The 17,061-nt window shown below is 30.5% G+C and overlaps 2 protein-coding genes across 2 annotated transcripts in view; both read left to right on the forward strand.

Annotated features, from left to right (window-relative positions):
• The window catches only part of LOC132920525 (forkhead box protein O), a 40,529-nt gene extending 32,501 nt beyond the window's left edge, over window positions 1-8,028 (forward strand). Inside the window, exons 2-5 of the mRNA XM_060983025.1 lie at window positions 1,753-2,051; window positions 2,787-3,114; window positions 3,419-3,734; window positions 6,168-8,028. Coding sequence (XP_060839008.1) covers window positions 1,753-2,051; window positions 2,787-3,114; window positions 3,419-3,730 — 939 coding nt within the window. The 3' untranslated portion in view covers window positions 3,731-3,734; window positions 6,168-8,028. The remainder of the gene's footprint in view (window positions 1-1,752; window positions 2,052-2,786; window positions 3,115-3,418; window positions 3,735-6,167) is intronic.
• A 5,554-nt stretch (window positions 8,029-13,582) lies between these two features.
• On the forward strand, window positions 13,583-14,260 carry LOC132927433 (gastrula zinc finger protein XlCGF49.1-like). Its single transcript, XM_060991962.1, has one exon. It carries the CDS (start codon window positions 13,583-13,585, stop codon window positions 14,258-14,260), a length of 678 nt encoding a protein of 225 aa, XP_060847945.1.
• The last annotated feature ends 2,801 nt before the right edge of the window (window positions 14,261-17,061 follow it).

The raw sequence follows: 17,061 nt of genomic DNA on the forward strand, positions 1-17,061 counted from the left end.
GGATTTGTGTAACATATTATGAAATAATATGTTATTACGTCTATAAATCTTTGATATACCTTGTACATTTTTTTTTTTAATGAAAAGTATTAGAAAATATAGTTTTAAAAATGTTTCATTAAATTAATCACGTGTTGAATCATTGCTTTTGATAGTTCATTTTATGACTTATATAAAACATTTGATTACATTTTATGTTCGGTAACAATCGATAATTGTTTACCTTTAATGATAAAACTATTCATTTGGTCTGAACAAGGTAATCAGAATGAAATATTTTAGTATACACACATTTTATTCTGTAATTTATAATTTAAATTATGATTTCTGATTTATTTTCATTATGTTTAATTAATTTAAACTGACATTTAATTAGTTACTTTTTTAAGGATATTCTAAAATCCAATAACATTCATTTCGATCGACTACAGTCTTAAAGAACTACGTAAATAAATAAATAATAATATTTAATATAGGCTAAGGAGAGTCTGCTTATAAAGTTGATCTTTCACTTAACCCTTGTTATAGAACTACTGTCATTGGCCGGGACTATTGCACTTACTACGCATTACACTTGTGTTTCGGTATTCCCGTTGTACACTTCCATCCTTGTCTGTCGTGCATTTAATAAAGCTTAATCAAATTGAAAAAAAAATTTGAAGGTCGTATGGACATAGCACAATAATTTAATTTATTACAAAATGAATATATTCTGTAGAGAGAATTTTTTTTAACCTATTTTGTAGGTAGGAGGCGACGAAATCAAATAAATATTTCGACTATAAATAAGAATTATGATGTCGAATTCGTATACTATCCACACCACACACGGACTAATTGGTCCATGATGTTCTACCGCTCGTTGTGTGTATATGTAATTTGATATAATACTTATATTATATTCCCGGATTTCAGCCTTGAGTATATTAAAGGGCATGGCGATCCGCTATTTCTATAAGACGACTGTAGTGTTATAAGATACGCTTATAACATTGTCAACCGTGTGCCAATGCTATGAATTTCGTAGGGAATAGCTGTGAGGACACCGAAAATTAACACGATTTCAAATCATACCGATTACCATATTGTATTTCGTTAGGACTTAAATTTTACGCCGGCGGCGGCCACGTATGATTTATTAATATGATACTTATAATACACATAATTTATATTCACTTTAAACGGATAATTTGTATTCCGAAATTCATTCGGTCATAGGTGGGAGTATTCGTCAAGGTTTGTCTTTTCATATAGTGTTTTAAAAACGACGACGACAATGACGATCAATGTTAACACTTAGAATATTATATGAATACACCTGTAGGTATATAGATTACCAGATAATCTGACATAATCTCGAAATTCAACGTATTCTTCTTCGTTTTTTACGTTGAAATTCGTTGTTAAGCACAATGTATAATGTATATTAGTATTAAAATACTTAAGTGGTGGGGTGGGGAAAAACAAAAACAAAATATAACTCGTAAGAAACTATATCTATTTATACAATGCGTTAGAAATGATTGTATTACACACATTATATTCACAATATTATATAGTTTGGAGTTCGGTCGATTATTTCGATAACCATATTATTATCCAGTTAAATGATCATTAGGGCGTGTAACATGTATTTAATGACGCGCATTCTGTACCCGACAGCTACTTGTATTCTGTGTATAATAATGACTTAAGACTAGGTATATCGCCATCGTATAATTAATATTTGGCCGTTTCGGTGTGTGTTTGCAGAACTCTATACGTCACAATCTGTCACTTCACAGTCGGTTCGAAAAGATCCAAAACGAGGGCACTGGCAAGTCGTCATGGTGGCAGATCAACCACAACGCGAGCCGGACGACCGGAAAATCCAGGCGCCGTGCCACGTCCATGGAGACACCCAAATTCGAGAAAAGACGTGGGCGCGTGAAGAAGGTTGTCGAGGCCATTCGCAACGGTTTGCATCCCGAAAACACACCTAGTCCTAGCTCTTCGATTTCTGAAAACTCCGACATGATACCTGTGTCACCCCTCAGGGGATTCCAATTCAGGTTGGTAATTTTTTTTAAATTTTTATTCTATCCGTTTATAAATACTATGTAATACTCAATGTCGGTCGTGTTTTATAATATGTCTACTGGACTTAGGTAGGAAATAAAATATGTTGTCGTGTAATGACGAGCGCGTTCGATTTCTGTGGTAACGAAAACTATTCGACAAACTCGCGACGGTAATCATAGTCTATTATTAATATTTAATTTACCGTCGAAGCGTCGATTTTTGTAACTTTTGGAACATTTGATCGTGATTTGTCGTTAAAAACGTATTGGAATTGAATTGTAGCCGAAAATATTAAACTCATGTATACAGAGTAATTGACTTACGGAAACGTGAACAGGGCAATTTTGAAAAGGAACTATTTATGTAACAATTTATTGGTATAAACACTATAAACGCAAACACAAACATGATTGTATTTTTATTGCGTCTTATTTGTTAGTGATGTTACGTGCCTCGATTTTTGAATTCCATCAACCGAATCTTAAACATTTTTTAAGCCTCAACCAAACTAAAATGTTGAAATCAATTTTAAAATATATTTTACATAATTCAAAAATCGAATATTATTGACTAACCAATAAAATAATAAACAATAAATCGCTCTTGAAAAAATTAGTTCGATTTTCGAACCGAATCAATTTACCTAACAGTAATCAGTAGTTCGGTTCAAAAATTGCAACTGCTGTTTGTAACATCACTAATCTTTGGGTACTCATACATTACAGTCCCGACTTCAGAGCACGGGCTTCGTCAAACGCTTCATCCACCGGCCGTCTATCACCAATATTCAGTGAGCAGCTCAGCACCGCCGACTACGGCCTGGACTCGGTGGCAGAACAGGGTCAGGCCGATCAGCTAGCCGGGTCGCTGGCGCAGACCGTCCGGCTCTCTCAACCGCTACAGACGCTCGAAAGCTATAGAGACGTATTCTTGGATAACCGTCCACCCCCGCCGCCGTACAGTAGCTTATCGATTCAGTCGTGTCCTATCCACGGTTACCAAGGGTGTTCGTGTTTCAACCTCAACCAGCTCGAGAACGCTTATATAAAACAGGTACGCCGCACGGGAAGCATCATTGTTGTAGTCTGGGTTAGGATGGTCATTGCTGTAATTATTTATTACTATATAATTACCAACTCTTGTAGTATCATATAGTATAATAACCTATTTCGGTAAATAATCAATTTTAGCATAATCATAAATCTTTTGACTAACATTTAAAAAATGAAAGTTCAGATTTTGATTTTGGACGTGTAAAATCCGTTTTTGTCTTTTACTTTTCCAATTCTTTATATATACGTATATGATACGCTTTCAAAAACAAGTAGACTTGAAACTTAATTTTTTTCCTCCCCAGGAGTGTATATCGTTTGACAACATGTTGAACGACCAGCAGGATGACAACATGTCGGCCACTGTGGTTGGACAAATTATGGGCTCATCACATCTGTCGTTCGACGAGCTCAACATCAACTTGGATAAATTCCCGCCTGTAGAGTGCAACGTGGACGAAGTGATCAGCCATGAAGTTAGTCTAGGCGGCTGCTTGGACTTTAACAACTTCAATCCACCGGCACAACCGCAACCGTCGGTAGCCACTACGCAGACACTGGCATCCGTCAGCCACGACCAATCGTCGTTTAGCTCCGGACACCATTGGGTCCATTAAAAAGGTGTGTGTGGGTTTAAGATGTGTGTATATAATGTGATGTATAAAATAAATCTACGGTTGTGCATTGGACGATTTTTGATTTGTGTTGAATATCAACGGTATATAGTTCGAAACTTTGGGTGTAGGAAATGGTTAAAAAATATGTTTTTCAACTTTTTGCAGTCTTAAATACCTCCCGTTTAATCGTAATAATAAATAATAATGTTTACACCAAGCACGCTTTGGTTTGTTTTGATTAAAATATGAAATCTTAGCTCACTTAAGTTCCGCAGTTTTATAAATATATTTAGCCATTTGTATTAAAACAGACGGAAATCACTATAATATTATATTTTTCCAACATTTTAATATGTTGTGTTAGCGGTCACCATATTTCGTGATTATTGATTCGAACGTATGTACCCATGGTGTTGCAACGCATACCTTTTTTCTTTTCTATTAATATTATCAGTGTATCGAAGTGTTTCGGAATAGGCGGAGTCACGTCACCGCCGCCGCGTTGTCGTGAAATCATTTCTATATGTGTACGTCGGGTGGGTCCTAATCGGTGTACGAGTATATAGTACACTGATGATGAAATTAAAAAAATATAATTTTTTTTTAATAAATTACTGAACGTCTCGTTATCTCGTGTTAATGCGCCGTTCTAACTAACGTTCGGAGTAGTAGTGGTTTCTCTGGGTATTCTGTTGTAACCGGAGCACTGACAATATCCGTTAATGATTCAATTTCAGTAAAGCACTCTTGAGAATACCCGAGAAAAAGAACCTAGAATCGTTCTATATATGTCAATTATTTTTAATCCCGCCGGCGACGAGCTAATCCACTCAAATTTTCGGTCGCAGTTTTTTGTTTGCTTTTTTTATTTTTAAAGGAAGACAGTTGTATTTGCTTTACTGTTTTTATAGCCCCGTGTCATATCATTTCCTGTACTAATTATGTAAGGTTTTGTTACTATCGGTCGTGTTCTTCCCTCACAAGGGTTTTTGTTTTTCCCTTATCGGTGTAGTGGCGCCTTTGTGAAACAATGTCGTGGATTTCAATTACCGTTCCCTCTCTCTATCTCTATTTCTTCGCCGTCTCGTCGGTCTCCAAAAGGTCGGCCAGTGCACTTGTGATATTAAAATGCTTTCAATTCGTGTCCGGGTTCTTACGACTCGGGTCGCTTTCACCACCACCGTAGTATTGTATTCTGCGTTGGTGGCGCTAGCCAAATCTCAATCGATCGTATCAGCAGCATTTTTTTTTCGAATTCATCAACACGACAACAATTATAATATAATATGGTAATAACCAACGTGATTAAGAATCATGCAATTAAAGCATGGATATTTTATAGACGTTTTAATTGACGTTAATTTTTAAAGAATTTAGAAACAATCGAAGGTTCAAAGGTCGCGTTAATCGCGGCTGATGTGCCCTTCTATTTTACCGTTAGTTGTATGTGGACGTACGCTGTCCGTGTACGGTGTACTATATATTATAATAACAACAATAATAATAATAATAATATTAGGTATGCATAAGTAATTAACAATCTTTCTGTATGTGAGCAGTATATTTCAATATTTGAATAGATACTTCATTCACTGTCAACTTGATAAGAAATTCGATTGTTTTTCATAATGTAAATTTGATGTAGGTAATCAGTAGTGGACTCTGTCCATGTGTGTTGTTGGAAATCTAGAACGTCTTATGAAAATTACGTGGTATAACAATATTTTAATTCTGTTAAACATCGTTAGTGATTTTTCATTGTTTATGTTTGCAGTCGACTTCACATTAAGTTTTAAATTTTAAAAATATACCTTATGCCTATATTCAATCAAATATTAAAACAATATGTTAAATGCAGGAATTTATATTCTCTTATAAATAATTATTTGAGAACCGTTTAAGGATTTGTTTAAAATCTTTTGAATTAACGGGAGTCTACCAAATAATTTAAACAGAGTAATAAATTAAAAATTTTAATAACATAAACATTTTTTTTGAATCAATTATTTTATTATTAAATTTATTAATGTGCAGCATGCTAATTTAATAATATTTTATTTCTCCTTGAGTATACACATATATTTTCTGAAGTGCATGACGTAAATTGAACATATAGCATGTTTGACAGTTTTGTGTGTGTGTAGGGAGGGGAATGACTAAAAATTTATTTTTCATCACGTTCTTAAGATTTAGTGTGTTATGTGTATAGAATCTAGAGGGGGGGCGGTTAACAGTGCAGTATTTGAGTATCGCATTCTAGTTTTTATTTGAAATAAATGGATAATAGACTAAACAGACATATTAAATGTACAATGTATAATGTTAATGATTAATGACCTAATCGATATTATTATAATAATTTATAATAACCAATTTTTTTTTATTCTGTTTTTTGAATTGTGTATTTATTTATGTTTTTATTTTTTTTTTGTTCTAGTTGAAACGATTGTGTGTGTTCTATTGGAAAATTTAAAGACAAGTCTATGAAAATGTTTTAATTATGTTGCCCAGTAAATTCATGTTAATTTTCGATGTTTTAATCATATTAAAATATAAATATTATTATTTAATTATATATACATAAAAAAAAAAATGTGTTCGTTTTAAAGTAACAACTATTTTATACATTCTACAACTATACACATATTATTTGCTATGTTAAGTTAATATTATATTTTATTATATGTACATGTGGAAATATATTACTTGTATTTACTTGTATAAACATACATATTATACAATATATAATTTGTTAAAATTAGTCTCTAATATTTGTTGTAGTTTTAAGAATTCATGTAATAATTATGTATTGTTATTTAGATCATTCAATGTTAAACTTAATCATTAAAAAATATGTTTCGAGTTAGCTTCTTATAACTTAAGCGATTCCAGGTGTTAACTGTAATCAAAAATCTTAAGTTAACTTTTTAGTTTAAGTATTGCAAATAGGTTTGCTCTGCAAAAAAAAATTGCTTGTAGCCCACATCCACATTATTATTAATTTATGCGTAGATACATATGTTTGATTAACAAAAATGTCGGCTACACTCTTATGTTTGAAATTCAAGGACAATTTCCATTTACTTACTCAGAATTATATATTTATACTTTATTTGAGTTAATCTTGTTTAATATACATAAACAGGCACACATATATGAATGTGCATGCATGATCACGTATGTGTATGTATTGTGTGTGTATATATATAAGTGTGTATGTTATTATGTTATCACTTATCTTAAAGTGCTGAGTAATAAAGACTGATTGTCTTTGAAATGATTGGATTTTTCTTTTATTATTATTTTGTTATTGTTTATTGTGTATAAAAAAAATATCAATGGAAAGTATTTGCTAGTAAAAATGTTTATTTTCATCAAACAAACTAAAATTAATTAAAAGAATAAAAAATTATTTTACATTTTTGTGCCATAAATATTATAATAAACATATTTTCACATGACAGTGTAAGTATTTACTATTTTTTATAACTGTGCAACAAAAAATATTTAATGTTAATATTTGTATGTATACATGCATACTTATATTTATATTTTTTGTTCATTTAACTCATTTAAATGAATATGCCAGTGCCTTTGATCTCAAAAAGATATACCTCCAAAACAAAAACGTAAATAACATTTTCAAATATGAGTAGCTTTTGTGTTTAAATATGAATACATATATATGTATGAATTTATTTTAACTTATATATTATATTTATTTTAATTATAATACACACATTACATATAAATGTTAAGGTAATTGGATGTAAAAAATAACTTTTTTTTGTAAATATGACAAAAAAGTGTAGAAGTTTGTTTGATTGTTTTTTTTTTTGCACAAAATTATTGTTATCCGTACAAGCTCAATGTGTATAAATCAATTTTAGTGTGCTTAAATAAATGTGATAAGCTTATTTTTGGGGAACTATATTGTACAAGGTATAAGATGATGATTTTTTCTATAGACGCTAATGAAGTGATAAATAGAATAAATTTGTTTTAGCGATTCTAACTTTTAATAATTGATTATTATTATATTATTATGAAATATGATTATTACTATATTATTTATTATCTACTAAAAACAACAAATGTAAATATGAAAACGTATTTTAAACGTAAATTTACTGATGTTGCTTCTTTTTAATGTGTCAATTTAATACGGATTATTTATTGTTATGGATTTACGGATAATTTGAATATATTTGACAACTGTTTTGTATTTTATTTCTTATGTATTTAACTTTTCATAAAATAGTGTAAATGTTGATAAATAATAAAGCAAACTGCCTTTATGATTTGTTTACAGCATATTTTTTTTTTTTACCATTTGGTAACAATTTTACAAGCTGTTTATTGTTAATTATATAATATACATATTATTAAAATTAAAATTTTGGTTGAATTAAATTGTATGTTTTCATTATATCTTACTTGAATTAATTGTATTATATTGATCCGCATGTAGCACTTGCACTACATGGTACATTTTATAATTATATTTGGTAATTTGGTGATCTTTAAATTGTATCATTTAATCATTAAATATTTAACATACGACAAACAACTTGACGTGATATAACTTTGAATAATGATAATATTAACTATTTCTTTGTATGAATATTAAATATTTAAAAAAAATAATGATTAATATGAATATAGTGAAAAGTATAGACATAGGTTGATTGAAATTAACACATTTATTAAGTAATAATTATCATTATTCCTGTCAGTATAATGTATTATATTGTGAAAAAAATATATAACTACCTATTTTGAGTCTAAGTATATCATAAAATTGATTATTGCTGACTGTTTTATTTGGTTTTCTACTCTGAACTGTGTTATTAATCCCTATAATTTTTCATAAATATAACAATTAACAATACTCTTTTTACTACGTATTGCATTTTTATTATAACTAAATGTATCGATTATTGATATAATGATAAATTGTTAACTAATTGATTATTAATAATTGTCCTCCTAAAACTGACAATTTTAGATTCTGAGTGGAATATTAAATGCATTGGCTTTGCTGTTTAGCTTTATAACCACAGGAGTAGTAAAAACTTCCAACATCACTTTAATAGATTGGAAATTAAAATTTATGACATTTTAAGTCCTTCCGGAAAGGTCTTTGAAAAACTACAAAATAACAGCAAAGAAATATATAAGTCAAAGTGTATTTTTTTTAACTAAATCTTAAAATTTGTTTTAATATACCTAGTTTATTCATAATCAAAAATCATTTTTTAAATAAACATTAATGTTAAAATTCAGTCAAAAATGTCTGTAATACCACTAGCACAAACCACAAGTGTATAATATAACCATACAGTTATAATATTGGTATGCGTATAGGTATAGACGTATAGTAACAACAACTTAAACACTAAACGGCATATTGTGGCATGTGCCATTATTTATAATACCTTAACGTAACTACAATAAATCTAATAATTGAATCTGCATGCATCATAATATTCATAGTTTATAATATATTACGTAAAATTGTTTAATTGACAACATTTCGTAAAAATATAACTTAATAATATTTGTACATTGAACAACTCTGCAGTAGGCTTGACCAGACCTCCTTGACGGGGGAAGCTTTTATTAAAGGTCTTATTCATGGATTTGCATATTTTTGCTGGCTGATCTTATTCTAGGTATGCTATGTAATTATAAAATACGATTTACTGTGTTGTTTATGAAATAAACCAAAATGTATAGTGCATATATTTGAATATATTTTGGTGGTTTTAGGGCATAATTTGATGGTTTAGTGGCGGTATACTTATTCAAGTATCAATATATATATATATATATATTATGATAACACGCGTATTAGTAATTATTTATTATCTAAGTAGGTACATAGGTATCGGTATACATTTTTCTAGAAAACTCATAATATTTAAAAAGTGTTAATTATGCGTATAATATACACAGGGGTGGGTAACAGGCTTTTGCCCCTCCCCTACCCCTATAAACGAAATATCAGAAGACGATTAATTTTTCATATCGAATGAAAAAAAGTAAAGTTTACGAACTGGTGAAACTTTAATAAAATATAATAATTGTTAATAACGGTCGTAGTACAAGAAACATGGGAAGATACACAGGTGACTGATGTAGGTACATCGGCAAATGGGTGACGCGTTTCGTCGGACCGGAAGTGATGGGGCAACAACAAATATATATATGTATTCAAGACTCGTTTCGTTGAAATGTCGTCACATTGCATAAGAGTTTACGCATTCGCTGTGACCAAAAAAACCGTTTGTAACGACACGACGGATGTGGAGAAAAAGGCCGTTGATTACCGCGTTTTCTCACGGACCGACTGACCGATGGCGGAAATTATTGCGGTTAACCTGCTCGCGAGTAACGTAAACCATATTATAATGGACGGTAGGTAGTCGCTATTGGCGTGGTATGAATTCGGCGAATGCGGTTAGCATTGTGTACGGACGAATTGCAGTAAAAAAATTCTTAGTTTACAAATTATATACTTTCTTAAAGATAATTAATAATTAAAAAAAATAAAATAATATGTATGTATTCGAAGGTATATGTTATATGTTTAATATAGGAATAATATTGTTTTATTAGGTAGATAATTTATTGACGAATTAAAAGTGTTTTGTCTATGTAATTGCTAGATACATAATTTGAAATACTAATCTTTTTAAAATTTCCTTGCAATCGTTATAATTTATTACAATAAATGTATTATGTTGATTTTATTTTATTTTTATTTTTTTAGTTGTCAATAAAGTTGTTTTCGCTTAATAAAAACTAAAAATGTATTACAAGGTTCCTCATAATTGTTATTAATATAAATTTAAAAACATATACAAGCTTACTTCCACCCTTAAAAATTCAAATAAATTTTTATATGAATACCTATTAGTTAAAATGTTTTATGATATATTCATTTGTAAAATAATTATGTCTCCTCAGACAATTGTTATTATTTTGTTATAATTCAAAAACGAATAACTGTAGTTACACAAAAATTAGTTAAGTATTTTACTTTAAAATATCACCAAATATTTTTATATTATGTAAATTTTTAAAAACTATCTGGCTTCATAACATAATATAGTTTCAAAACAAATAATACTAAAAACACTAATAAAAAGTTAACACGTCTTTATGGCCATAGCCCATAGCTCATAAAATTAAATATACTTTAAAATATTTTATTATTTTTAAAATCGAGTTTATCCAATCCGTATTATACATAGAAAATTGCCTATATCGAATTCCTTAAAAACAGCCTGTTTGCAATTTTCTGTAAGAGTTCATTGACAATGATCTACCTTCGTCTTGCTACCATATTGCGACACCGTGGCCACACCAGGTCGTCACCGAGTAGTGTGAACAACAACGTGTCAGCAGGCCGTGTGTCGTTCAAGGCTCAGCGCTACTCCTAAAATTGGTCGTAAAAAATATTTGTCTCCCTATTAATATGGAATATTATATGCTCTATGCTATTAAAAAACTGGAATTGAACTTCAATTAGAGTAGACTCTAGGATTCTAGAGGACGTAATTCCCGCTTATGTTGTCTCAGTCTTATAATAATGATTCATTATATAACTATATAACATTTGTGTTCAGTAGAATCAATTTTGTGTTGTTAGTTTTAATATAACAGTAAATCGACCAAGATTTAAAGTTAAAAATATTATCTGTGTTCTCTTTAATTTTAAAGCAATTATTAAAGCCAATTTACTGTAATATTAAAAACAAAAACACTAAATGGATTATGGATTCTACTGCAAAATATGAATGCAAAATTTTTATAATATGTTGTTCGATAATAAAAATCTATAAATATGTTGAAAAAAATAATTTTAACGTTTATAGTTCTTAATTTGAGTAATCCGTTTATGACATGAACGTTTAAATATTCATTCAATTTACTGCAAAAAGTAAAAACAGAAGTCAAAACAAAATTTTATGTCTGTACCCATAACGGTCATAATCGATAATAATTAATAACTAATGAGCAGGGCTCGGAATTTTATGCACTTGCATGTTTTTTAGGAAGCTGCATATTAAAAATTTGATTTGATACAAATTCGTTTCATAGTAGGTACATACAATTTAAATACAAAAATTAATGTTGCATATTTAGCCAAATTTATATGATTTTGCATATTTAAAGATTTTAAGCATATTTTATTAAAAAACCATTGATTTAAAAAACGTTAAAATAAAGAGCCGTCACACATCGACGCATTGTCTTTATTTTGAATTATACTATAGGTACCGATAATTGATTGCAATTGGTCAGCCCAGTAAAAAGATTTATTTTTATATAGTAAAAATTTGTTTGTTGTATACATGGTTTTTGATAAAAATAAATCTTTTACCGGGTCGGTAAATTGCAATCAATTAATGGTATAGTATAATTCAAAATATATACGATGCGGCGATGTGTGGCAGTGGCAGCTCTTTATTTTAATTCTGTGAATACGACAAACGGTTGTAGGACTGTGAATACTCGAAAAATGTTACAAGATCTACCAACCAAAAATAAAAAAATTATTCCTAAATTTGTTTAATTTTTTTTTTTTAAATAATTTGACAATTTTTTAGTTTATTCTTATATAAATAAATGTTTTTTTTTAAAAAAATAACTGAATATTGACATATTTTACTGCATAATATTGCATATTTTAATATTTAAGATTTTTTTTAGTACATATATGTATGCACATATTTCATTATTTTTTAGCGCATTAAGTTCGAAGCCTTGTTAATAGGTATAGTGGTCATATTAATCGGTCCTTTCTATTCTATCACTACCTTACCACGATAAACACTGAGTCTAATCTCTATATTCTATGCACTGAGTGTCAAATGGACGTCAAGCCTGCGCCCTGCAGCTGTATCAGCTATAAGATGTCAATTTTTAATGGTTTTGTGTCGGGTGGCTTTTTGTCGAATGGCTTTGTTAGAACGCGGAACCTCAATTCTCATTTATCTACAAACTTGATAAGTGATAAGACCGTGTAGCAAAAATCAGTAACCAGTGCTGCATTATGTAACCATGATGGTAAATTGTAAGATGTTATTTTTATATTTTATAGCTGATACAGCTGCAACCTTGACGTTCACTTAGTGTATAGACTAAAGATTAGGTTCAGTGTTCGGGGTGGATAGTTAATCAACATTCAAAATTAAACTGTTTCTAAAAACAAGTGTAATTTCTCATAATCGAATATTAATTTATAATTATTCGTTAAAGTTTAAATGTTTAACCTCAGAATACATTTTAAGTAAATACTAAATTATATGTATTATTTAAAATATAAAATTACGGTGAAACATCGAAGTCGTGTTACACGACACACCCGGAACAAAACAGTCGCTCACCAAAACAGCAAAGGCCGCAAACTTGCCGAACGTACGGCGGAGCGAAGACTGCACAGTGCACAGTGCACACTGCACACTGCACACTGCACACTGCACACCAACGATAAAGTACGGCAGGCAGCTCGCTGTTTGGCGATTATCATCGATAATAATATAGATAAAATAGACCACGTGAGTTGCAAACAGTATCATAATATATGCATAAAATTATTAAAAATAATTGTATTTCTATTAAAAACGTTTGATTAATCTCATAATAATATTTATAACATTAGCGGTTTGAATAAAACAGAGATGAAAACAATATTGGCTTAAAAAATTGTGTTGATAACTAATCTAATTTTCAATACTTTAAATTGTAAATACATTATTTAAAACATATTTTGTTCTCGTAATAGTTGGCATCTAGATACCAATAATAATTGTGAAAATCTTGTATGAAATATATTGAGATATGTCATTTGTTCAGAAGAGTCATCTGACAATGCGTCGACGGACAGGAACGAGAAAAAATCGCTATCCACGCTACGTTTGTTATCCGAGGATTGATACTAACAGGAATGACAGTGAATTGACAGTACACCCGCGTATGTGCACGGATAAGAAATCATACTCATGCGACGTGTGTGACAAGGAGTTTATCAGTAATAGCCAACTGATAATACACCGGCGGACGCACACGGGTGAAACACCGTACGAATGTGACTTGTGCGGTAAGTCGTTCTCTCAAAGAAGCAATTTGACCAGTCACCTAAGGACGCATACGGGTGAAAGGCCGTACTCTTGTAACGTATGCTACAAGTCGTTCTCTCAAAAGTTCACTTTGGCCAATCACATGCGGACGCACACAGGTGAAAAACCGTACAATTGTGACTTGTGTGGTAAGTCGTTCTCTCAAAGAAGCAATTTGACCAGTCACCTAAGGGCGCATACGGGTGAAAGGCCGTACTCTTGTAACGTATGCTACAAGTCGTTCTCTCAAAAGCTCACTTTGGCCAATCACCTGCGGACGCATACAGGTGAAAAACCGTACAATTGTGACAAATGCAATAAGTCGTTCTCGCAAAGAAGCAATTTGACCAGTCACCTGCGGACGCACACAGGTGAAAAGCCGTACCACTGCGACGTGTGATATCAGTGGAAAGTCGTTCACTCGTTGTGGCAGCCTGACAAGTCACAATAAAAGGGTGAACCAGAAGTCGATGTTTTTTGTATGTGGACGTGTCGGCAAATTTCACGACGTTGTCTTGTAGGTGGTTTGAAAAAATAATCCTTTCATTATGAATTCAATTAGTAATGATGCGGTTGATAATTGTTTGTGACAGTTAATAACACTTTATTATGTTCGTTATTAACTTCACACCCGTGTTCATTTCATTGTTTTGTGTTTATCAAAAATAAATAGTTATATGTTTATTAAGCGAAAACCATTGACTCAATGGCAACGACTCGTTGTCCTTTATTTTTAATAAATAAGCAGAGCTATAGGAAAACTTAAAAGTAGTATACAAGATAAAAATACAATATAAAATAATAATTACGAAGTTATAACAAGAGATGTGTGTAATTCACGCTGTGTAAATGGTTACGATGATAAAATTCTATATCGCCACATTAGGTTACTTCCTCGTGGAAAAAAATGACCTTTTTTTTGGACTTTCTCGGCGTGAGCTGTGCAGATGCTGTGTTTAAACTAGTCTTCGGCAAGCGATGACGATCGGTTTGCCGTCATTTGAATGTAGCTCGGCGTTGAACGAAGCTTGGTATAGACGTGGCTTGATGAATTTTAAAATCCTAGATTAATATTACAATATTTTATTGAAAATATCATTGTTATTAATATTAATTATATCATAGGTAAATTAATTTAAATTAATATGAGGAAGACAGGAACATTAATAGGTATTACCTAAGTTATAAACTCTAAATTAGTTTATTATATCATTATCTCCCGTATATGATTTTTCTGAATTAAATTTTATTTTTTAAATATTTAGAATTAATTTTTACTGAGCATGTATGTTATTAATATACAGAATATTGTAATCTTGAAGTCATAAATATTTACGTTTTTTTTACGTATTGAGACAAATTCAAAGTATTAGTCTATAAATGATTTAAAGATTTGTATACGTGCCTTTATTTGTTTTATATTAAAGCGTAATTTGTTACTGAACTAGTAACTGATTTAGGAATAAGTGTTTTAGTTTATTACAATATTATATAATATTATTAATATGAAAATCAATATGTAGTTTAGATTATCTCATTTGCATTACTTTTGTAAAAATCTATAAACTACTAATCCGAAGCTTCAATATCTATAAAAAACCCGAATATTATGAATCACTTATTATTAATCGTATTCAAGAAACTGAGGATAAATCCTCAATTGGTCGATCCATACAATTATTATATTCATGTCATTGTTTTTGTGTTATCAGTATATATACTATATATATATATACCTACGTGATAAAAAGAGTTTGGTTATTTAAAATGATTTTTAGTTACTGTTAATAATCTATACTGCGAATCGTATGCGATTTTTAAGAAATATTAATAGTAAACGTACGCCAAATTGTAAATATATATGTATATAGGTATATAATTGATTTATAAATCAATACATAATAAGTAATAACACATACATAATAATAAATATATCACACTAAATGTATTTTTTTTATTTCTGTTCACGCTATAGGAGTACTATTAGTAATATATCGTTAATAAAAAGATAATATAGTAAAATTGTATAATTTTTACGAATATAATATATTGTTTTGTTCAAAATTTGATCATACTCAGGCCTACATGATAAAAATTATATTATAATTATCATGATCTTCGGGCTTTGTAGGCTTATAGTCAAATTTTAAACAGTAAAAATGATGTCTATGCAAATTATTATTACCCTATCACCATTTTTGTTTAATATATAATGTAGTGTAGAAAGCGATAACGTGTGTGGTTACTGAAATAGTCAGCAAAGCAGTATTTCAGTTTTTGGGGTTTTTCATTTTTTTGGGACCACCCGCCCTCACCTAGAACAAAATAATATTTTCAATTTAGTTTCCATCGATCGGTTTGATTTATTGCGGGAATGGGTAGAAAAAGTCTACCATGGTATATGGCACGAAAGCTGGACGGGGTCATATATTATGCGAGCGATTGTCGTTTATGTGTTGTGATGCGGCCGGTGATGTGTGACCATCACCGGAGTTGCTTATATCGAGTGATTCGTCGATGTCGTTTATATAATATAACGCGTACACTAAAAACTGCGGGACGGAATTCATGCGATACGACGGTATTTTAAAACAATTTCAAACGATGCGCTGTTGCTTAGATCGGTCGACATAGCAAGTGTAGAAAGTTACTAGTCAGGCGACGCTTACTGCATACTGCGATTGCGTTGTATCCGTAATCACGGCAGTGCATTTTTTAAGCTAGCAAATTAGGTAACACAAATTTCACCCAGTGAATTTATTTTGTCACCTAATTGATTTTATTTTAAAAGACTGGGTGAGCATGAAATAATTATATATTACTGTTAAAACTATTTATTTTGAGAATTTTTTTTGGTCATCTATTGAAAATTTATTAAAAATGCACTAAATACTAACAGACTGCAGAGTAGATATCTGTGATCATAATCATACGTGTTTGGATTTCTGTGATTCGTGCTAAATCAAGCGGCGTCGTACGCATAATTTATTAACGATTTGGTCGCTCCAATAGCATTTGTTCGATATCGATTTTCCATTTTTTAGAGTAATGAGCCACAACTCGTCCCATCAGTCTAAAATATTGTCTCGGGTATTCAAGTATCTAACCAGGGCAACGCCCCCTCCTAAAACCCGTATTTCTAAAAAAATACATGTTGTCAAAAACCAAAATTACAAAACAAAACATACTTTATTATCGACT

The sequence above is a fragment of the Rhopalosiphum padi genome, chromosome 1, assembly GCF_020882245.1.
Source record: "Rhopalosiphum padi isolate XX-2018 chromosome 1, ASM2088224v1, whole genome shotgun sequence".
Classification (NCBI taxonomy): domain Eukaryota; kingdom Metazoa; phylum Arthropoda; class Insecta; order Hemiptera; family Aphididae; genus Rhopalosiphum; species Rhopalosiphum padi.

Coding starts and splice junctions, on each gene's coding strand:
- LOC132927433 (XM_060991962.1), top strand. CDS start 13,583: ATGTCATTTGTTCAGAAGAGTCATCTGACAATGCGTCGACGGACAGGA.